Source organism: Oncorhynchus keta, chromosome 7 (genome assembly GCF_023373465.1).
Source record: "Oncorhynchus keta strain PuntledgeMale-10-30-2019 chromosome 7, Oket_V2, whole genome shotgun sequence".
NCBI classification, from domain to species: domain Eukaryota; kingdom Metazoa; phylum Chordata; class Actinopteri; order Salmoniformes; family Salmonidae; genus Oncorhynchus; species Oncorhynchus keta.
In genome coordinates this window covers 56098466-56122146 of record NC_068427.1, presented here as the reverse complement: position 1 = coordinate 56122146, position 23681 = coordinate 56098466, and the positions used below count along the sequence as shown (strand labels likewise).

Here is a 23681-nt window from a genome sequence, read left to right as displayed (position 1 = left end):
TTTAACATCCCATGGACCCCTGCTCGTTTAACATCCCATGGACCCCTGCTCGTTTAACATCCCATGGACCCCTGCTCGTTTAACATCCCATGGACCCCTGCTCGTTTACCATCCCATGGACCCCTGCTCGTTTACCATCCCATGGACCCCTGCTCGTTTAACATCCCATGGACCCCTGCTCGTTTACCATCCCATGGACCCCTGCTCGTTTAACATCCCATGGACCCCTGCTTGTTTACCATCCCTTGGACCCATGCTCGTTTACCATCCCATGGACCCCTGCTTGTTTAACCTATCATTCCATATAAATTACAATACTAAAAGTATATACACTAAAAGTATATTACAAGGCTAAAAGTATGTGGACACCTGTTCGTTTAACATCTCATTCCAAAATTATGGGTATTAATATGGAGTTGGTCCCTCCTTTGCTGCTATAACAGCCTACACTCTTCTGGGAAGGCTTTCCACTAGATGTTAACATTGCTGCTGTAAAAGTCCACTATTTCTGGGAAGGCTTTCCAAGATGTGGAACATTCGTTTAACTATAACATTCCACTCTTCTGGGAAGGCTTTCCATAGATGTTGGAACATTGCTGCTATAACAGCCCCCACTCTTCTGGGAAGGCTTTCCACTAGATGTTGGAACATTGCTGCTATAACAGCCTCCACTCTTCTGGGAAGGCTTTCCACTAGATGTTGGAACATTGCTGCTATAACAGCCTCCACTCTACTGGGAAGGCTTTCCACTAGATGTTGGAACATTGCTGCTATAACAGCCTCCACTCCTCTGGGAAGGCCTTTCCACTAGATGTTGGAACATTGCTGCTATAACAGCCTCCACTCTTCTGGGAAGGCTTTCCACTAGATGTTGGAACATTGCTGCTATAACAGCCTCCACTCTTCTGGGAAGGCTTTCCACTAGATGATGGAACATTGCTGCTATAACAGCCTCCACTCTTCTGGGAAGGCTTTCCACTAGATGAAGGAACATTGCTGCAGGGACTTGCTTCCGTTTTGCCATGAGCATTAGTGAGGTCGGGCACTGATGTTGGGAGATTAGGCCCGGCTCGCAGTCTGCGCTCTGTATGGACCTTGCCTTGTGCACTGGGGCATTGTCATGCTGAAACCTCCCACAAACTGTTGCCACAAAGTTGGAAGCACAGAATCATCTAGAATGTCACGTTAAGATTTCCCTTCACTGGAACTAAGGGGCCCGAACCATGAAAAACAGCCCCAGACCATTTTCCCTCCTCCACCAAACTTTACAGTTGGCATTATGCATTGGGTCAGGTAGCGTTCTCTCGCATCTGCCAATCCCCGATTCGTCCGTCGGACTGGTGAAGCGCAATTCATCACTAAGGATAAAGCGTTTCTACGGCTCCAGAGTCCGATGAGCTTTACGCCACTCCAGCCGACGCTTGGCATTGCGAATGGTGATCTTAGGCTTGTGTGCGGCTGCTTGACCATGGAAACCCATTTGGTTAACTCTTGAGCTTCCTCGGGTCTCCACCGAACTAGGTAAATCCGCTTTTAGTTTTAAAGCAACTCATTGCTAGAACCAACTACAAAACACATTACAATTGGATGTTCTGGTGCCACTTGGGCAATTTAAATATTGATTGAGGACCTTCTTATTGAGGAATGTAATAGTTTTTCTTGAATAGTTGTGTTGTTATTTGACTGGTTTTATATTGGATTTAGGTTATGTCTTATGCACAGTATATGTGAAAGATCCTGTGTCTATGCAGGGGTGGCAGGTAGCCTAGTGAGAGTGTTGGACTAGTAACCGAAAGGTTGCTGGATCGAATCCCCGAGCTGACAAGGTAAAAAACTGTCGTTCTGCCCCTGAACAAGGCAGTTAACCCACTAACGAGGCTATATACAGGTGGTACCAATGCTGAGTCGAGGTCATTTGTAGGGGTAAAGTGACTATGCATAAATAACAAACAGCGAGTAGCAGCATTGTAAAAGCGGGGGGTGGGGTATCAATGCCAATAGTCCGGGTGGGCGTTTGATTAATTGTTCAGCAGTCTCATGGCTTGGGGGTGTAAGAGCCTCTTCGACTTGGCGCTCCGGTACCTTTTGCCGCCCTCCATTTCCTGTAGGCCACGCTCAGCTCCTTTGTCTTGCTCACGTTTGTCTTGCTCACCACACTGCCAGGGCTCTGACCCCCTCCCTATAGGCCTCATTGTTGTCGGTGATCAGGTGTGTTATCAGTGGTAGGTCAGTCATAATTATGGCTAAACACTGCCAATTTCTAAAATGTCTCTTTTTAAAATCTGATTTTAAACCTAACCTTAACCACTCTGCTAACGTTATGTCTTACCCTAACCTTAAATTACAATCAAAAAGCTAATTTTTGTTTACATTACATTTTACAATATTTTGATACCCCATTATAGACTAAATATATAATTTTTTCCCAACATAATCATGGCACCTTGCTTCTATTTCACCAGATGTATCTCTTTGAACCGATGACTTTAAAATCACACACAGACGAAGTTCTGAGAATAATTTAGTAGCTAATGGCAGCCTGCAGTACCCTGGTTGGCCTTCCACTTGAGATGAGAGGGGGCAGCACTGAGCTAGCCTGCAACGTCACTTCCTACAATAGCTCAAACTGTGCATGACTTTCCAAGAACTCCATGTAGCAAGATGGCCACACACATTACTGATCTTCAAATGCGCCACAGACATCAGATCTTTTCTAAACTTGACAGTTCATGCAGCTTTAGTAAAGTTCTGATCATGGAATTCACAATGCGTCATGTATCTACATCCTCAGAGGAGGAAGGGGAGGACCCGCCTCATTTCAGAGGAGGAAGGGGAGGACCTGCTTCATTTCAGAGGAGGAAAGGGAGGACCCGCCTCATTTCAGAGGAGGAAAGGGAGGAACCGCCTCATTTCAGAGGAGGAAGGGGAGGACCCGCTTCATTTCAGAGGAGGAAGGGGAGGACCCGCTTCATTTCAGAGGAGGAAGGGGAGGACCTGCTTCATTTCAGAGGAGGAAGGGGAGGACCTGCTTCATTTCAGAGGAGGAAGGGGAGGACCCGCCTCATTTCAGAGGAGGAAGGGGAGGACCTGCTTCATTTCAGAGGAGGAAGGGGAGGACCTGCTTCATTTCAGAGGAGGAAGGGGAGTACCTGCTTCATTTCAGAGGAGGAAGGGGAGGACCTGCTTCATTTCAGAGGAGGAAGGGGAGGACCAGCTTCATTTCAGAGGAGGAAGGGGAGGACCTGCTTCATTTCAGAGGAGGAAAGGGAGGACCCGCCTCATTTCAGAGGAGGAAGGGGAGGACCTGCTTCATTTCAGAGGAGGAAGGGGAGGACCTGCTTCATTTCAGAGGAGGAAAGGGAGGACCCGCCTCATTTCAGAGGAGGAAGGGGAGGACCTGCTTCATTTCAGAGGAGGAAAGGGAGGACCCGCCTCATTTCAGAGGAGGAAAGGGAGGAACCGCCTCATTTCAGAGGAGGAAAGGGAGGACCCGCCTCATTTCAGAGGAGGAAAGGGAGGAACCGCCTCATTTCAGAGGAGGAAGGGGAGGACCCGCCTCATGTCAAAGGAGGAAGGGGAGGACCCGCCTCATGTCAAAGGAGGAAGGGGAGGACCCGCCTCATTTCAGAGGAGGAAGGGGAGGACCTGCTTCATTTCAGAGGAGGAAGGGGAGGACCCGCCTCATTTCAGAGGAGGAAGGGGAGGACCTGCTTCATTTCAGAGGAGGAAGGGGAGGACCTGCTTCATTTCAGAGGAGGAAGGGGAGGACCCGCCTCATTTCAGAGGAGGAAGGGGAGGACCATCCTCATTTCAGAGGAGGAAGGGGAGGACCATCCTCATTTCAGGGGAGGAAGGGGAGGACCCGCCTCATTTCAGAGAAGGAAGGGGTGGACCTGCCTACAGCTAGCTAGCACTGCACTGCATAAAATGTGGTGAGTAGTTGACTCAAAGAGAGAGAGAGAAACGTTTTGAACAAATTAAGGACAGTCAATGTGCAGGGGTACGAGGTAATAACTTGGTTATATACACAGGGTACCAGTACTAAGTTATTACCTCATACCCCTGCACGTCGACTCTGTACTGGTACCCTGTGTATATAACCAAGTTATTACCTCATACCCATGCACATTGACTCAGTACTGGTACCCTGTGTATATAACCAAGTTATTACCTCATACCCATGGACATTGACTCAGTACTGGTACCCTGTGCATATAGCCAAGATATTACCTCATACCCATGGACATTGACTCAGTACTGGTACCCTGTGCATATAGCCAAGATATTACCTCATACCCATGGACATTGACTCAGTACTGGTACCCTGTGCATATAACCAAGTTATTACCTCATACCCATGGACATTGACTCAGTACTGGTACCCTGTGTATATAACCAAGTTATTACCTCATACCCATGGACATTGACTCAGTACTGGTACCCTGTGCATATAGCCAGGATATTACCTCATACCCATGCACATTGACTCAGTACTGGTACCCTGTGCATATAGCCAGGATATCGTTACTCATTATGGATTTATTCCCCTTGTTATTATTTTTCTCTCTGCATTGTTGGGAAGGGCCCATGAGTTAGCATTTCACTGTTAGTCTACACGAAGCCGGTGACAAATAACATTTGATTTGATCCAGGCTACTGAACCATGTGATTGGCTGAAGAGGCCACAGAAGACTGAGAGTGTGAATGAGTATTTAGCCAGTAATGTGGTGCTGACTCTCTGGTTGGGAACTTACTGACTGTGTCTGACCCCTGCACCCTGCAGGTATGTGAGGAGAGTCCCAGGAAGTTGTGGTAGATGCACAGACACGCCAGAAAGATGACGTGGAGAGAGATGTTGTGTGATGTCTCAACGATGACAGGAGGATAGACAGAAGGATGGACAGAAGGATGGACAGGAGGATGGACAGGAGGATGGACGGGAGGATGGACAGGAGGATGACACTATAGAAGGGGAGAGGGATCTGTCCATACAGTGAAATAAAGTATATCCCTGTCCAATATGGCTGCCATTATCTAAACACTCTAGATTTATGAGGGTCTGACATACACTGAGTGTACAAAACATTAAGAACACCTGCTCTTTCCATGACATACACTGAGTGTACAAAACATTAAGAACACCTGCTCTTTCCATGACATACACTGAGTTTACAAAACATTAAGAACACCTGCTCTTTCCATGACATACACTGAGTTTACAAAACATTAAGAACACCTGCTCTTTCCATGACATACACTGAGTTTACAAAACATTAAGAACACCTGCTCTTTCCATGACATACACTGAGTTTACAAAACATTAAGAACACCTGCTCTTTCCATGACATACACTGAGTGTACAAAACATTAAGAACACCTGCTCTTTCCATGACATACACTGAGTGTACAAAACATTAAGAACACCTGCTCTTTCCATGACATACACTGAGTTTACAAAACATTAAGAACACCTGCTCTTTCCATGACATACACTGAGTGTACAAAACATTAAGAACACCTGCTCTTTCCATGACATACACTGAGTGTACAAAACATTAAGAACACCTGCTCTTTCCATGACATACACTGAGTTTACAAAACATTAAGAACACCTGCTCTTTCCATGACATACACTGAGTGTACAAAACATTAAGAACACCTGCTCTTTCCATGACATACACTGAGTGTACAAAACATTAAGAACACCTGCTCTTTCCATGACATACACTGAGTGTACAAAACATTAAGAACACCTGCTCTTTCCATGACATACACTGAGTTTACAAAACATTAAGAACACCTGCTCTTTCCATGACACACTGACCAGGTGAATCCAGGTGAAAGCTAGGATCGAGTATTCATGTCAATTGTTAAAACGTCTTAGGGATAGGGGGCAGTATTTTCACGTCCGGATGAAAAGCGTGCCCAAAGTAAACTGCCTACTACTCAGGCCCAGACGCTAGGATATGCATATAATTGGTAGATTTAGATAGAAAACACTCAAAAGTTTATAAAACTGTTAACATTATGTCTGTGAGTATAACAGAACTGATATGGCAGGCGAAACCCTGAGGACAAACCCCCCCCAAAGAATTCAGCTTACTACTATTTTCAATGGCTAGAACTTTAATCATAAGGCCAAGTCCTCCCAGATTGCAGTTCCTAGGGCATCCACTAGATGCCAACAGTTTTTAGAATGAGTTTAAGGCTGTTTTTCTTTTTTTAATAACCCAGAAATTGTAGTTTTTCTAGGTGGCTCCCATTTTGGCTGTGGTGTTTCCAAGCGTGTGGAGGAAAGCTCGTTCTTTCTTATTTATTTCCAGTAATGAACATACTATTCTCTGTCTTAAATTTGATTGTTTATTTGCCTATTAGGATACCTGAGGTTTGATTATAAACGTTGTTTGACTTGTTTGGAAAAGTTTATTAGTACCATTTGGGATCCTTTTGTATGCATTTTGATGGAGAGAAACTGGATGGATTATTGACTGAAGCGCGCCAGCTAAACTGAGTTTTTATGGATATAAAGAAGGACTTTATCAAACAAAAGGACCATTTGTGAGTGCCAACAGAAGAAGATCATCAAAGGTAAGGTATTTTTAAAAATCGCTATTTCTGACTTTCGTGTCGCACCTCCCTGCTCAACTTGTGTTGCACAATCCCTGGTATTCTGTCTGACTGTTATCACCCTGGAAAGGCCTTCAGAAGTTGTTTTTGATGGTTGTATTTCCTGGTTAAAGAAGGGTAGCGGTGAACTCTCTGACTCCATGATGTTGGTAGATGAGGATGGAGAGAATTAATGATCTCTTCAAGGTCAACCACATCCCTGACCCCCAGTACCAGAGACTGTTCCAGGTAGTTACCACATCCTCAGTACCAGAGACTGTTCCAGGTAGTTACCACATCCTCAACCCTCAGTACCAGAGACTGTTCCAGGTAGTTACCACATCTTCAGTACCAGAGACTGTTCCAGGTAGGTACCACATCTCCAACCCTCAGTACCAGAGACTGTTCCAGGTGGTTACCACATACCCAACCCTCAGTACCAGAGACTGTTCCAGGTAGTTACCACATCCTCAACCCTCAGTACCAGAGACTGTTCCAGGTAGTTACTACATCCAAAGTACCAGAGACTGTTCCAGGTAGTTACCACATCCCCAACCCTCAGTACCAGAGACTGTTCCAGGTAGTTACCACATCCTCAGTACCAGAGACTGTTCCAGGTAGTTACCACATCCTCAACCCTCAGTACCAGAGACTGTTCCAGGTAGTTACCACATCCCCAACCCTCAGTACCAGAGACTGTTCCAGGTAGTTACCACATCCCCAACCCTTAGTACCAGAGACTGTTCCAGGTAGTTACCACATCCCCAGTACCAGAGACTGTTCCAGGTGGTTACCACATCCCCAACCCTCAGTACCAGAGACTGTTCCAGGTAGTTACCACATCCTCAGTACCAGAGACTGTTCCAGGTGGTTACCACATCCCCAACCCTCAGTACCAGAGACTGTTCCAGGTAGTTACCACATCCCCAACCCTCAGTACCAGAGACTGTTCCAGGTAGTTACCACATCCCCAACCCTTAGTACCAGAGACTGTTCCAGGCCACATCCCCAGTACCAGAGACTGTTCCAGGTGGTTACCACATCCCCAACCCTCAGTACCAGAGACTGTTCCAGGTAGTTACCACATCCTCAGTACCAGAGACTGTTCCAGGTAGTTACCACATCCCCAACCCTCAGTACCAGAGACTGTTCCAGGTAGTTACCACATCCCCAACCCTCAGTACCAGAGACTGTTCCAGGTAGTTACCACATCCTCAGTACCAGAGACTGTTCCAGGTAGTTACCACATCCCCAACCCTCAGTACCAGAGACTGTTCCAGGTAGTTACCACATCCCCAACCCTTAGTACCAGAGACTGTTCCAGGTAGTTACCACATCCCCAGTACCAGAGACTGTTCCAGGTGGTTACCACATCCCCAACCCTCAGTACCAGAGACTGTTCCAGGTAGTTACCACATCCTCAGTACCAGAGACTGTTCCAGGTAGTTACCACATCCCCAACCCTCAGTACCAGAGACTGTTCCAGGTAGTTACCACATCCCCAACCCTCAGTACCAGAGACTGTTCCAGGTAGTTACTACATCCCCAACCCTCAGTACCAGAGACTTTTCCAGGTAGTTACCACATCCCCAACCCTCAGTACCAGAGACTGTTCCGTCTAGCTGTTCCTTTAGCTGTATCTTTATCTTCATCCAAGTCGTTCCTTTATCTTCACCCTGGCTGTACTTTTATCTTCAGCCTGGCTGTCCTTTTATCTTCAGCCTGGCTGTTCTTTTATCTTCAGCCTGGCTGTTCCTTTATCTTCAGCCTGGCTGTTCCTTTATCTTCAGCCTGGCTGTTCCTTTATCTTCAGCCTGGCTGTTCCTTTATCTTCAGCCTGGCTGTTCCTTTTATCTTCAGCCTGGCTGTTCTTTTATCTTCAGCCTGGCTGTTCTTTTATCTTCAGCCTGGCTGTTCTTTTATCTTCAGCCTGGCTGTTCCTTAAACTTCATGCCTGGCTGTTCCTTTATCTTCAGCCTGGCTGTTCCTTTATTTTCAGCCTGGCTGTTCTTTTATCTTCAGCCTGGCTGTTCCTTTAGCTTCAGCCTGGCTGTTCCTTTATCTTCAGCCTGGCTGTTCCTTTATCTTCAGCCTGGCTGTTCCTTTACCTTCAGCCTGGCTGTTCCTTTATCTTCAGCCTGGCTGTTCCTTTAGCTTCAGCCTGGCTGTTCCTTTACCTTCAGCCTGGCTGTTCCTTTATCTTCAGCCTGGCTGTTCCCTAACTTCATCCTAGCAGTTAGTCTCATTTGACTGATCATCCAGACTGAAGTTTGATTATGTCCTCATGTGACTGATCAACCCTGCTTTGAGCTTGATTATGTCCTCATGTGACTGATCAACCCTGCTTTGAGCTTGATTATGTCCTCATGTGACTGATCAACCCTGGCTGAAGCTTGATTATGTCCTCATGTGATTGATCAACCCTGGCTGAAGCTTGATTATGTCCTCATGTGACTGATCAACCCTGGCTGAAGCTTGATTATGTCCTCATGTGACTGATCAACCCTGGCTGAAGCTTGATTATGTCCTCGTGTGACTGATCAACCCTGGCTTAAGCTTGATTATGTCCTCATGTGACTGATCAACCCTGGCTGGAGCTTGATTATGTCCTCGTGTGACTGATCAACCCTGGCTGGAGCTTGATTATGTCCTCGTGTGACTGATCAACCCTGGCTGGAGCTTGATTATGTCCTCGTGTGACTGATCAACCCTGGCTGGAGCTTGATTATGTCCTCGTGTGACTGATCAACCCTGGCTGAAGCTTGATTATGTCCTCATGTGACTGATCAACCCTGGCTGAAGCTTGATTATGTCCTCAGTTCCTGACTGCTGAGGAAAAGAGAAGTAGCAGCAGCTCCTGTGTTGTACAAATGTTGTACGATACTGGAGATGTGGACGACTTGGTAAGTGGTACCTTTGCTGCAGTATTGTATGGGAGCTCTACCTGACTTGTGTGTGGTGTGATGTTGTAGTTCAAACATGGTTCTTCTTGGATGTGAGGTAGAAGACAAGGAGGGGGAGGAGGAGGAGGAAGGAGAAGAATGTGAAGGTGCCCAAACAGTACAGATTCAGCCGTCCATCACTCTATATGGGTATGTTTGCTGAACACTACTTACATTTCTTTAATGAATTCTTATAAGACATCCAGTTTGTACGTAATTAATACAATATTCTGCAAAATCCATTGAAACACAAACAAACAGCCCTGTGACTGATCTTGTATTGACTCTTGCTTGAGGTTTCACTTGATGGTAAATCAATGCAGACATGTATGATCTCAATGAGGGAAATGTACACCCTTACACTAACCCTTAAACAACCTTTACACCCTGACCTTTACACCCTGACCCTCAAACTAACCCTAATCCATTAATTATCAACATTAACTTGACCTCAATCATTTTAATACCGTGAAAATCCATAAACGTGAAAAGTCCAAATCAAAATGTCCCCTTTAACAGACCCATTTATGGAACCGATCTAGGAAGCTGTGTTTGTTGAGATCATAGAAGTCTGTTCCTTTAAAGATGGCGTACTGGTCCTTTAAGGCCAGCTTCTCCAACACTTCCTGTTCCACGTCGGTCCCCATGGCGATCACCGTGGAGACTGCCTGGTTGTTTCGCATGGCGTCGACCCCCTCGTCCAGCCCCTTCATCCCGGTGACGCCGTCAGTGATGAAGACGAAGTTGAGCTCGGCGTGGCGTCTGGTCTGGCGGACGTTGAGCCGCGTCAGGACGTGGTCTACGGTGTGTGAGATGGCCGCCCCCACCATAGAAGAAGACATGTCATGATAGTCCATGCTGGCCAGACCCTCTAGGATGGACGGAAGGTCGTGGGTCATGTGAAAGGCCAGGTGATGCTCAGCTTCTCCTCCGTACTGTAGCAGCGCCATGCGGGCTCCCTGGCGATCGTTCTTGTCCTGCGCCAGCGTCAAGTGGTTCGCCAAGTGCTGGACGAAGTCACGGACTTGGTTGAAGTTCTCATAACCAAGACGTTCAGAACCGTCCAGAAGAAACACCAGATCAACAGGTCTGTCAATACACTGTGCCACCTCTGGTTCTGATGAAGGCAAAGTCAGTGAACGCTCAGTCATATATTTTAGTTTGAAACCTTATCATTACTGTATAATGTAGTACAAATTGACCAATTGTGTATTTTTCCAGACAGTATAACTCGGATGAAAGACTAATCTTGTACAATGACAATAGAGTATACAGTAACAAGTAAATACTGACCTGTTACGCAGGGCAAGTCAGGGCAAACAATAACGGGCTCTAGAAGAGAAATGGAAAAAGGTTAGGTTCTACCTACAATTGGTGGTGGCATTACGGACTGAGTCTGAGACATCCTGTCAGAGACACCCAACATGTCCTGTCAGAGACACCCAACATGTCCTGTCTGAGACACCCAACATGTCCTGTCTGAGACACCCAACATGTCCTGTCTGAGACACCCAACATGTCCTGTCAGAGACACCCAACATGTCCTGTCAGAGACACCCATCATGTCCTGTCAGAGACACCCATCATGTCCTGTCTGAAACACCCATCATGTCCTGTCTGAGACACCCAACATGTCCTGTCAGAGACACCCAACATGTCCTGTCTGAGACACCCAACATGTCCTGTCTGAGGCACCCATCATGTCCTGTCAGAGACACCCATCATGTCCTGTCAGAGACACCCAACATGTCCTGTCTGAGACACCCAACATGTCCTGTCTGAGACACCCATCATGTCCTGTCAGAGACACCCAACATGTCCTGTCTGAGACACCCAACATGTCCTGTCTGAGACACCCAACATGTCCTGTCTGAGACACCCAACATGTCCTGTCTGAAACACCCATCATGTCCTGTCTGAGACACCCATCATGTCCTGTCAGAGACACCCATCATGTCCTGTCAGAGACACCCAACATGTCCTGTCAGAGACACCCAACATGTCCTGTCAGAGACACCCAACATGTCCTGTCAGAGACACCCAACATGTCCTGTCTGAGACATCCAACATGTCCTGTCTCAGACACTCAACATGTCCTGTCTGAGACATCCAACATGTCCTGTCTGAGACACCCAACATGTCCTGTTTGAAACACCCATCATGTCCTGTCTGAGACACCCATCATGTCCTGTCTGAGACACCCAACATGTCCTGTCTGAAACACCCATCATGTCCTGTCTGAGACATCCATCATGTCCTGTCTGAGACACCCATCATGTCCTGTCTGAGACACCCATCATGTCCTGTCTGAGACACCCATCATGTCCTGTCTGAGACACCCATCTTGTCCTGTCTGAGACACCCATCTTGTCCTGCCTGAGACACCCATCTTGTCCTGCCTGAGACACCCATCTTGTCCTGCCTGAGACACCCATCATGTCCTGTCTGAGACACCCATCATGTCCTGTCTGAGACATCCATCATGTCCTGCTCTAGTCTAGTAGCCCCAGTCTGAGGCTCACCACCAATGGTCAATACAACACCAGTCAGTACAACACCAGTCTGAGGTCAATACAACACCAGTCTGAGGCTCACCACCAATGGTCAATACAACACCAGTCAGTACAACACCAGTCTGAGGTCAGTACAACACCAGTCTGAGGCTCACCACCAATGGTCAGTACAACACCAGTCTGAGGTCAGTACAACACCAGTCTGAGGCTCACCACCAATGGTCAGTACAACACCAGTCTGAGGTCAGTACAACACCAGTCTGAGGCTCACCACCAATGGTCAGTACAACACCAGTCTGAGGTCAGTACAACACCAGTCTGAGGCTCACCACCAATGGTCAGTACAACACCAGTCTGAGGCTCACCACCAATGGTCAGTACAACACCAGTCTGAAGTCAGTACAACACCAGTCTGAGGTCAGTACAACACCAGTCTTAGGTCAGTACAACACCAGTCTGAGGCTCACCACCAATGGTCAGTACAACACCAGTCTGAGGTCAGTACAACACCAGTCTGAGGCTCACCACCAATGGTCAGTACAACACCAGTCTGAGGCTCACCACCAATGGTCAGTACAACACCAGTCAGTACAACACCAGTCTGAAGTCAGTACAACACCAGTCTGAGGTCAGTACAACACCAGTCTGAAGTCAGTACAACACCAGTCTGAGGTCAGTACAACACCAGTCTGAAGTCAGTACAACACCAGTCTGAGGTCAGTACAACACCAGTCTGAGGTCAGTACAACACCAGTCTGAGGTCAGTACAACACCAGTCTGAGGTCAGTACAACACCAGTCTGAGGTCAGTACAACACCAGTCTGAGGTCAGTACAACACCAGTCTGAGGTCAGTACAACACCAGTCTGAGGTCGGTACAACACCAGTCTGAGGTCAGTACAACACCAGTCTGAGGTCAGTACAACACCAGTCTGAGGTCGGTACAACACCAGTCTGAGGTCAGTACAACACCAGTCTGAGGTCAGTACAACACCAGTCTGAGGTCAGTACAACACCAGTCTGAGGTCAGTACAACACCAGTCTGAGGTCAGTACAACACCAGTCTGAGGTCAGTACAACACCAGTCTGAGGTCAGTACAACACCAGTCTGAGGTCAGTACAACACCAGTCTGAGGTCAGTACAACACCAGTCTGAGGTCAGTACAACACCAGTCTGAGGTCAGTACAACACGAGGATGTTGACGCCCTGCATCCTCCGAAACACGACCCTGCCAAGTCACACTGCTTCTTGACACATTGCTCACTTAGTCCAGAAGCCAGTCTAATACACCGTAGAACTGGCGACCGTTCCGTGCATGTGTCCGGACCGCCACAGGAGTCACTAGAGCGCGATGGGACAAGAACATGCGGCCAAACCCTCCCCTAACCCGGACGACACTGGGCCAATTGTGCACTGCTTCATGGGTCTCCCGATCGCGGCCGGCTGCGACACAGCCCGAGGTCGAACCTGGGTCTGTAGTGACGCCTCAAGCATTGCGATGCAGTGTCGTTAGACCGCTGCGCCACTCGGGAGGCCAATATTGACATGTCTTAAGACACCATCTCTTGCTTTAGGAGATACATTTATATTAATAATAGTCTCACCGGGGCAGAGCACCGACTCCATCCTGTCTATAAAGTTATCCGCCACCAGGTCAGCGAAACGTGTCATCCCCGTCACGCGATCATGCCTCTGGCATGCGATGGACTCGAGGCTCTCGTGCTGTCCCTCCCGGCCGAACATATCCCCGACCCCGATGGCGTTCACGTCCACGCTGGGGTCGTTGCAGAGGTAGGTCAGCAGAGAGTCATCATCCCGCGGGTCGAAGCGTCCGTCCGTGATGACCACGACAGACACCTGTTAAGAATGGAGTGTTAGGCCACAGCAAGACAGACAGAGTTCACTTTCCCATCCACATGGGGGCAGCATCGACCATGTTACAGATTATTTAGCCAGGCCTCAGACCCATAGATACTATAAGGCAAGAACAGACATAATCATAGGCTAGCTAAGTGGTTCACAGCACACCTTGGCTCTGGTCCGCCGGCTGTCCCTGATCAGGTGGTCATAGGCAAACTTCAGAGCGGAGGGAGTCCAGGTGCCCCCAGCTATCCACTGGAGGTTCTTCACAGCCACCTGCAAAGGCAGAGATGGAGACTGTTAAAGCCCGCTGAGCTAAAAGCATTAGCTTGCGGAGTAATACCAGTCACTGAACCGGCTACACGGACCTTGAAGGCAGAGATGGAGTCTATGTTGGAGTCGTTAAGTCGGATGGCCTCGAATGTCCCGTTGTGACTGTACTGCACAACACCAACCCTGGTTCCTGAGGAGAGAAGAGGGATCTATGAGAATGTCTCTGTACATGGGAACCAGAAGTGTTATGGTGAACCATGCTGATGTGATGAGTCATCATCCATGAGACTTTATTGCTCAGGCTTTAGCTCAGCAGACCCATGCACAGGTCTGTCACACAGGTAGTTAGAAAGGGCTGTACCTAAAGAGGTCATCTTTTACCTGTCTCTGAATGTGGGTGTGTTGCCATGGATCCCAGCCTGTTGATGGTGTTGATGACAAAGTTCTTCTCCAGGGTGAAGTTGGTCAGACCCACTGACTCTGAGCTGTCAATCACAAACACAATGTCCAGCGCCCCGCATCTCTTCTCACAGTCTGCAGGGGAAACACAGAACCGGGATGGATTAGGAGCAGCATTGGAAACTTGCACGGTTTTAAATCTTCATACATATCCTAGCCACCAAAATGTGTCTGTCAATTCAATACAATGTCATTGTCCCTCGAGGGGAAATTTCATTTGGCGTATCTACACATAGAAGACTACATACCTGGATAACATCATCACTTACCACAACAACCACATGACATCACAGTCCTAAGTCATCATCACTTACCACAACAACCACATGACATCACAGTCCTAAGTCATCATCACTTACCACAACAACCACATGACATCACAGTCCTAAATCATCATCACTTACCACAACAACCACATGACATCACAGTCCTAAGTCATCATCCCTTACCACATGACATCACAGTCCTAAGTCATCATCCCTTACCACATGACATCACAGTCCTAAGTCATCATCACTTACCACATGTCATCACAGTCCTAAGTCATCATCACAGTCCTAAGTCATCATCACTTACCACAACAACCACATGACATCACAGTCCTAAGTCATCATCACTTACCACATGACATCACAGTCCTAAGTCCTCATCACTTACCACAACCACATGACATCACAGTCCTAAGTCATCATCACTTACCACAACAACCACATGACATCACAGTCCTAAGTCATCATCACTTACCAAAACAACCACATGACATCACAGTCCTAAATCATCACCACTTACCACATGTCATCACAGTCCTAAGTCATCATCACTTACCACATGACATCACAGTCCTAAGTCATCATCACTTACCACAACAACCACATGACATCACAGTCCTAAATCATCATCACAGTCCTAAGTCATCATCACTTACCACAACAACCACATGACATCACAGTCCTAAGTCATCATCACTTACCACAACAACCACATGACATCACAGTCCTAAATCATCATCACAGTCCTAAGTCATCATCACTTACCAAAACAACCACATGACATCACAGTCCTAAATCATCACCACTTACCACATGACATCACAGTCCTAAGTCATCATCACAGTCCTAAGTCATCATCACTTACCACATGACATTACAGTCCTAAGTCATCATCACTTACCACATGACATCACAGTCCTAAGTCATCATTACTTACCACATGACATCACAGTTCTAAATCATCATCACTTACCACATGACATCACAGTCCTAAGTCATCATCACTTACCACATGACATCACAGTCCTAAGTCATCATCACAGTCCTAAGTCATCATCACTTACCACAACAACCACATGACATCACAGTCCTAAGTCATCATCACTTACCACATGACATCACAGTCCTAAGTCATCATCACTTACCACATGACATCACAGTCCTAAGTCATCATCACAGTCCTAAGTCATCATCACTTACCACATGACATCACAGTCCTAAGTCATCATCACAGTCCTAAGTCATCATCACTTACCACAACAACCACATGACATCACAGTCCTAAGTCATCATCACTTACCACATGACATCACAGTCCTAAGTCATCATCACAGTCCTAAGTCATCATCACTTACCACAACAACCACATGACATCACAGTCCTAAGTCATCATCACTTACCACATGACATCACAGTCCTAAGTCATCATCACTTACCACATGACATCACAGTCCTAAGTCATCATCACTTACCACAACAACCACATGTCTCTCTGATGTAGCTCATAACATCACAGTCCTAAATCAAAGCAGATCAGTATTATAAACAGACACAAACAGACACAACAGGAACAGGAACAGGTCAGTAGTAGTATTATTCATGAGAGCACCAGCTGTGCCGGACGATTGTGTGATCACGCGCTCCGTAGCCGATGTGAGTAAGACCTTTAAACAGGTCAACATTCACAAGGCCGCAGGGCCAGACGGATTACCAGGATGTGTACTCCGAGCATCCACTGACCAACTGGCAAGTGTCTTCACTGATATGTTATTTACTGCTGCTCTTTAATGATTTGTTATTTTTATTTCTTACTTTTTTGGGGGGTTCTTAAAACTGCATTGTTGGTGAGGGCTTGTAAATTAGCATTTCACTGTAAGTTCTACACCTGTTGTAATCGGCGCATGTGACAAATAAACTTTGATTTGATTAATCAGATATGACACCATAGGATCAGATCAGTAGTATTATTGATCAGTAGTATTATTGATCAGTAGTATTATTGATCAGATATGACACCATGGGATCAGATCAGTAGTATTATTGATCAGCAGTATTATTGATCAGTAGTATTATTGATCAGATATGACACCATGGGATCAGATCAGTAGTATTATTGATCAGCAGTATTATTGATCAGTAGTATTATTTATCAGATATGACACCATAGGATCAGATCAGTAGTGTTATTGATCAGTAGTATTATTGATCAGTAGTATTATTCATCAGATATGACACCATAGGATCAGATCAGTAGTATTATTGATTAGTAGTATTATTGATCAGTAGTATTATTCATCAGATATGACACCATGGGATCAGATCAGTAGTATTATTGATTAGTAGTATTATTGATCAGTAGTATTATTGATCAGATATGACATCATGGGATCAGATCAGTAGTATTATTGATCAGTAGTATTATTGATCAGTAGTATTATTGATCAGATATGACACCATGGGATCAGATCAGTAGTATTATTGATTAGTAGTATTATTGATCAGTAGTATTATTGATCAGATATGACATCATGGGATCAGATCAGTAGTATTATTGATTAGTAGTATTATTGATCAGTAGTATTATTGATCAGATATGACATCATGGGATCAGATCAGTAGTATTATTGATTAGTAGTATTATTGATCAGTAGTATTATTGATCAGATATGCCACTATAGGATCAGATCAGTAGTATTATTGATCAGTAGTATTATTCATCAGATATGCCACTATAGGATCAGATCAGTAGTATTATTGATCAGTAGTGTTATTGATCAGTAGTATTATTCATGAGATATGACACTATAGGATCAGATCAGTAGTATTATTGATCAGTAGTATTATTGATCAGTAGTGTTATTGATCAGTAGTATTATTGATCAGTAGTATTATTCATCAGATATGACACTATAGGATCAGATCAGTAGTATTATTGATCAGTAGTATTATTCATCAGATATGCCACTATAGGATCAGATCAGTAGTATTATTGATCAGTAGTGTTATTGATCAGTAGTATTATTCATGAGATATGACACTATAGGATCAGATCAGTAGTATTATTGATCAGTAGTATTATTGATCAGTAGTGTTATTGATCAGTAGTATTATTCATCAGATATGACACTATAGGATCAGATCAGTAGTGTTATTGATCAGTAGTATTATTGATCAGATATGACACCATATGATTAGATCAGTAGTATTATTGATCAGTAGTATTATTGATCAGGAGCATTATTCATCAGATACGACACTATAGGACCAGATCGGTAGTATTATTGATCAGTAGTATTATTGATCAGATATGCCACTATATGATCAGATCAGTAGTATTATTGATCAGTGGTATTATTGATCAGTAGTATTATTGATCAGTAGTATTATTGATCAGATATGCCACTATAGGATCAGATCAGTAGTATTATTGATCAGTAGTATTATTGATCAGATATGCCACTATAGGATCAGATCAGTAGTATTATTGATCAGTAGTATTATTGATCAGTAGTATTATTGATCAGTAGTATTATTGATAGTAGTATTATTGATCAGTAGTATTATTGATCAGTAGTATTATTGATCAGATATGCCACTATAGGATCTGATCAGTAGTATTATTGATCAGTAGTATTATTGATCAGATATGCCACTATAGGATCAGATCAGTAGTATTATTGATCAGTAGTGTTATTCATCAGATATGACACCATAGGATCAGATCAGTAGTATTATTGATCAGTAGTGTTATTCATCAGATATGACACCATAGGATCAGATCAGTAGTATTATTGATCAGTAGTATTATTGATCAGATATGCCACTATAGGATCTGATCAGTAGTATTATTGATCAGTAGTATTATTGATCAGATATGCCACTATAGGATCAGATCATTAGTATTATTGATCAGTAGTGTTATTCATCAGATATGACACCATAGGATCAGATCAGTAGTATTATTGATCAGTAGTATTATTGATCAGATATGCCACTATAGGATCAGATCAGTAGTATTATTGATCAGTAGTATTATTCATCAGATATGACACCATAGAATCAGATCAGTAGTATTATTGATCAGTAGTATTATTGATCAGTAGTATTATTCATCAGATATGACACGATAGGATCAGATCAGTAGTGTTATTGATCAGTAGTATTATTGATCAGTAGTATTATTCATCAGATATGACACGATAGGATCTGATCAATAGTATTATTGATCAGTAGTATTATTGATCAGTAGTATTATTAATCAGATATGACACGATAGGATCAGATCAGTAGTGTTATTGATCAGTAGTATTATTGATCAGTAGTATTATTCATCAGATATGACACGATAGGATCTGATCAATAGTATTATTAGTATTATTGATCAGTAGTATTATTGATCAGTAGTATTATTGATCAGATATGACACAATAGGATCAGATCAGTAGTATTATTGATCAGTAGTATTATTGATCAGTAGTATTATTGATCAGTAGTATTATTGATCAGTAGTATTATTCATCAGATATGACACGATAGGATCAGATCAGTAGTATTATTGATCAGTAGTATTATTGATCAGGAGCATTATTCATCAGATACAACACTATAGGACCAGATTGGTAGTATTATTGATCAGTAGTATTATTGATCAGATATGCCACTATATGATCAGATCAGTAGTATTATTGATCAGTGGTATTATTCATCAGATATGACACTATAGGATCTGATCAGTAGTATTATTGATCAGTAGTATTATTGATCAGATATGCCACTATAGGATCAGATCAGTAGTATTATTGATCAGTAGTATTATTCATCAGATATGACACCATAGGATCAGATCAGTAGTATTATTGATCAGTAGTATTATTGATCAGTAGTATTATTGATCAGTAGTATTATTCATCAGATATGACACGATAGGATCAGATCAGTAGTGTTATTGATCAGTAGTATTATTGATCAGTAGTATTATTCATCAGATATGACACGATAGGATCTGATCAATAGTATTATTGATCAGTAGTATTATTGATCAGTAGTATTATTAATCAGATATGACACGATAGGATCAGATCAGTAGTGTTATTGATCAGTAGTATTATTGATCAGTAGTATTATTCATCAGATATGACACGATAGGATCAGATCAGTAGTATTATTGATCAGTAGTATTATTGATCAGTAGTATTATTAATCAGATATGACACGATAGGATCAGATCAGTAGTGTTATTGATCAGTAGTATTATTGATCAGTAGTATTATTCATCAGATATGACACGATAGGATCTGATCAATAGTATTATTGATCAGTAGTATTATTGATCAGTAGTATTATTCATCAGATATGACACGATAGGATCTGATCAATAGTATTATTGATCAGTAGTATTATTCATCAGATATGACACGATAGGAACACATTGAATCTCTTCATATCATGATGTTTTTAATTTAAAGTTTACAGTTTACAGTTGACTTACAGAAAGGCCAGGGTCTCCCTCTGGTCCAGGATTACCCTGTAAGAAAAATGTACCGATCGGTAAACAGACATTGGGGCGGCAGGTAGCTTAGTGTTGGGCCAGTAACCTAAAGGTTGCTCGATCGAATCCCTGAACTGACAAGGTAAAAATCTGTCGTTCTGCCCCTGAACAAGGCAGTTAACCCACTGTTCCTAGGCCGTCATCGTAAATAAGAATTAGTTCTTTAACTGACTTGCCCAGTTAAATCAAAATGAAGTGGAGCTTGAACAGTAAGTCAAATGTTCTTCTGCTGTCTGATCAGAGTCAGAGGTGTCCTGTGGTAGTATACTTACAGGAGCTCCAGGGCCTCCTCTGGATCCTCTCCTCCCATTCACTCCCTGTTGACCTGGATGTCCCTGGACAACAATAACACAGACAGGTTCTTCAGCCCAAACAAATGTTACTCAGCTGGGTTAGCTCACCACTCACCAAGAATAGAACACAAACATGTTCTTTAGAGCACTGATTCCTTCCTTCCAGAATGCTCTAAGGTTAGCAGCTGCCAAGGTAACCCTGGACTTCACCTCTTAAAGACGCACTCTGGGATCTTAAGCACAACATTCCTAACATATTGCAAAAATTGGATGACTTAGTATTTATTAAGGATCCTCATTAGCTCTTCCTCCAAACAAATGGATTGAATCAAGTCAAACAGTACATGTAACATTATTACATTAGTACATATCTTTAAATACAACGTTTATAATACCACCATTCTGTCTGTGTAGAGTTTGTGTGCTAGCGTGTGTGTCTGTGCCTGTTTGTGTCTCAGCGTGTGTGTCTGTGCCTGTTTGTGTCTCTTCACAGTCCCCGCTGTTCCATCAGGTTCCATCAGGTGTATGTTTACCTGTTTTTAAAATCTGATTCTACTGCTGCATCAGTTACCTGATGTGGAATAGAGTTCCATGTAGTCATGGCTCTATGTAGTACTGTGGAATAGAGTTCCATGTAGTCATGGCTCTATGTAGTACTGTGTGCCTCCCAGAGTCTGTTCTGGACTTGGGGACTGTGAAGAGACCTCTGGTGGCATGTCTTGTGGGGTATGCATGGGTGTCTGAACTGTGTGCTAGTAATTTAGACAGACAGCTCTGTGTATTCAACATGCCAATACCTCTCATAAATACAAGTAGTGATGAAGTCAATCTGTCCTCCACTTTGAGCCAGGAGAGAATGACATGCATAGTATTAATATTAGCCTTGTTGATAGTGTTATTAAGAAGGTAGAAACTAGGACCTGTAGGACCTGCCTTGTTGATAGTGTTGTTAAGAAGGAAGAAACTAGGGCCTGTAGGACCTGCCTTGTTGATAGTGTTGTTACGAAGGTAGAAACTAGGGCCTGTAGGACCTGCCTTGTTGATAGTGTTGTTAAGAAGGTAGAAACTAGGACCTGTAGGACCTGCCTTGTTGATAGTGTTGTTAAGAAGGAAGAAACTAGGGCCTGTAGGACCTGCCTTGTTGATAGTGTTGTTACGAAGGTAGAAACTAGGGCCTGTAGGACCTGCCTTGTTGATAGTGTTGTTAAGAAGGTAGAAACTAGGGCCTGTAGGACCTGCATTGTTGATAATGTTGTTAAGAAGGTAGAAACTAGGGCCTGTAGGACCTGCCTTGTTGACAGTGCTGTTAGGAAGGTAGAAACTAGGACCTGTAGGACCTGCCTTGATGATAATGTTGTTAAGAAGGTAGAAACTAGGGCCTGTAGGACCTGCCTTGTTGACAGTGCTGTTAGGAAGGTAGAAACTAGGACCTGTAGGACCTGCCTTTTTTTTACATTTTTTTTTTAACCTTTACTGATAATGTTGTTAAGAAGGTAGAAACTAGGACTTGTAGGACCTGCCTTGTTGATAGTGCTGTTAAGAAGGTAGAAACTAGGACCTGTAGGACCTGCCTTGTTGATAATGTTGTTAAGAAGGTAGAAACTAGGGCCTGTAGGACCTGCCTTGTTGATAGTGTTGTTAAGAAGGTAGAAACTAGGACCTGTAGGACCTGCCTTGTTGATAGTGCTGTTAAGAAGGTAGAAACTAGGACCTGTAGGACCTGCCTTGTTGATAATGTTGTTAAGAAGGTAGAAACTAGGGCCTGTAGGACCTGCCTTGTTGATAATGTTGTTAAGAAGGTAGAAACTAGGACCTGTAGGACCTGCCTTGTTGATAATGTTGTTAAGAAGGTAGAAACTAGGGCCTGTAGGACCTGCCTTGTTGATAATGTTGTTAAGGGAGAAACTAGGACCTGTAGGACCTGCATTGTTGATAATGTTGTTAAGAAGGTAGAAACTAGGGCCTGTAGGACCTGCCTTGTTGACAGTGCTGTTAGGAAGGTAGAAACTAGGACCTGTAGGACCTGCCTTGTTGATAATGTTGTTAAGAAGGTAGAAACTAGGGCCTGCCTTGTTGATAATGTTGTTAAGAAGGTAGAAACTAGGGCCTGTAGGACCTGCCTTGTTGATAATTTTGTTAAGAAGGTAGAGCAGTGCTTTATTATAGACCGACAATATGTTTTGACAATGACAGTTTACAATCCAGGGTTACTCCAAGCAGTTTAGTCTCCTCAACTTGCTCAATTTCTAAATGATTTATTACAAGATTTAGTTGAGGTTTGGGGTTTGGTGAATGATTTCACTAAATTCGGACTAACTTATTTCTTGGCACCCATTCTGAAACTGACTGCAGATCTTTGTTAAGTGTTGCAGTCATTTCACTTGCTGTGGTAGCTGACGTGTAGTGTTGAGTCCACAGCATACATAGACATCTTCAGAACACTGACTCAGTTCTCAAGAATATTTATCTCAGGCTTGGCAACTACCAAAGCAAATCCTAGGCTAACCATCCACATTACTGGATATAAACTAATCCACGTGTATATTAAGCTGTTCGTGACAGCAGCTGGAGCTTACCGGTTCACCGTTTGGACCTTTCATCCCAGCCTCTCCTTTGTTACCACAATTGCCTCTGCTTCCCCAAGGGCCTGGACGTCCATTGTCCCCTATAGCTCCCTGACAGACAGACAAACAGACAGAACAGCATCACAGTACAACAGTAGTGTGAACTCTTGAGCTGACGACATTCATCTTGTCAAAGGTCAAACGGTACCGTTTCTCCTCTTAGTCCCGGATAGTTGAACCCATCTCTTCCTTTGTCACCCTAAAACACAGAAGAAGATTAACTACATTACTCTTTGGGAAGTGTCCACTAACTACATTACTCTGTGGGAAGTGTCCACTAACTACATTACACTG

General features: G+C 44.0%; 1 protein-coding gene and 1 long non-coding RNA gene across 3 annotated transcripts in view; one reads left to right on the top strand and one right to left on the bottom strand.

Moving 5' to 3' along the window:
• The first annotated feature begins 6912 nt into the window (after positions 1–6912).
• LOC127931291 (uncharacterized) lies at positions 6913–8402 on the top strand. 2 transcript variants are annotated; one of them, XR_008140626.1, is made up of 4 exons: positions 6913–7186; positions 7518–7561; positions 7718–7886; positions 8049–8402. It is a non-coding gene; the product is annotated as an uncharacterized LOC127931291 (long non-coding RNA). The 2 variants fall into 2 exon arrangements; XR_008140627.1 differs by lacking the exon at positions 6913–7186 and adding an exon at positions 7248–7311.
• Positions 8403–9699: 1297 nt separating this feature from the next.
• Positions 9700–23681, bottom strand: part of LOC118382050 (collagen alpha-2(VI) chain-like) — a 45121-nt gene continuing 31139 nt past the window's right edge. Inside the window, exons 20-30 of the mRNA XM_052521834.1 lie at positions 23536–23586; positions 23340–23438; positions 20743–20805; positions 20411–20446; positions 16395–16440; positions 14576–14728; positions 14290–14384; positions 14090–14197; positions 13666–13918; positions 10842–10880; positions 9700–10665 (exon numbers count right to left, since the gene is read on the bottom strand). Of these exons, the coding sequence (XP_052377794.1) occupies positions 10061–10665; positions 10842–10880; positions 13666–13918; positions 14090–14197; positions 14290–14384; positions 14576–14728; positions 16395–16440; positions 20411–20446; positions 20743–20805; positions 23340–23438; positions 23536–23586 (1548 nt within the window). The 3' untranslated portion in view covers positions 9700–10060. The remainder of the gene's footprint in view (positions 10666–10841; positions 10881–13665; positions 13919–14089; positions 14198–14289; positions 14385–14575; positions 14729–16394; positions 16441–20410; positions 20447–20742; positions 20806–23339; positions 23439–23535; positions 23587–23681) is intronic.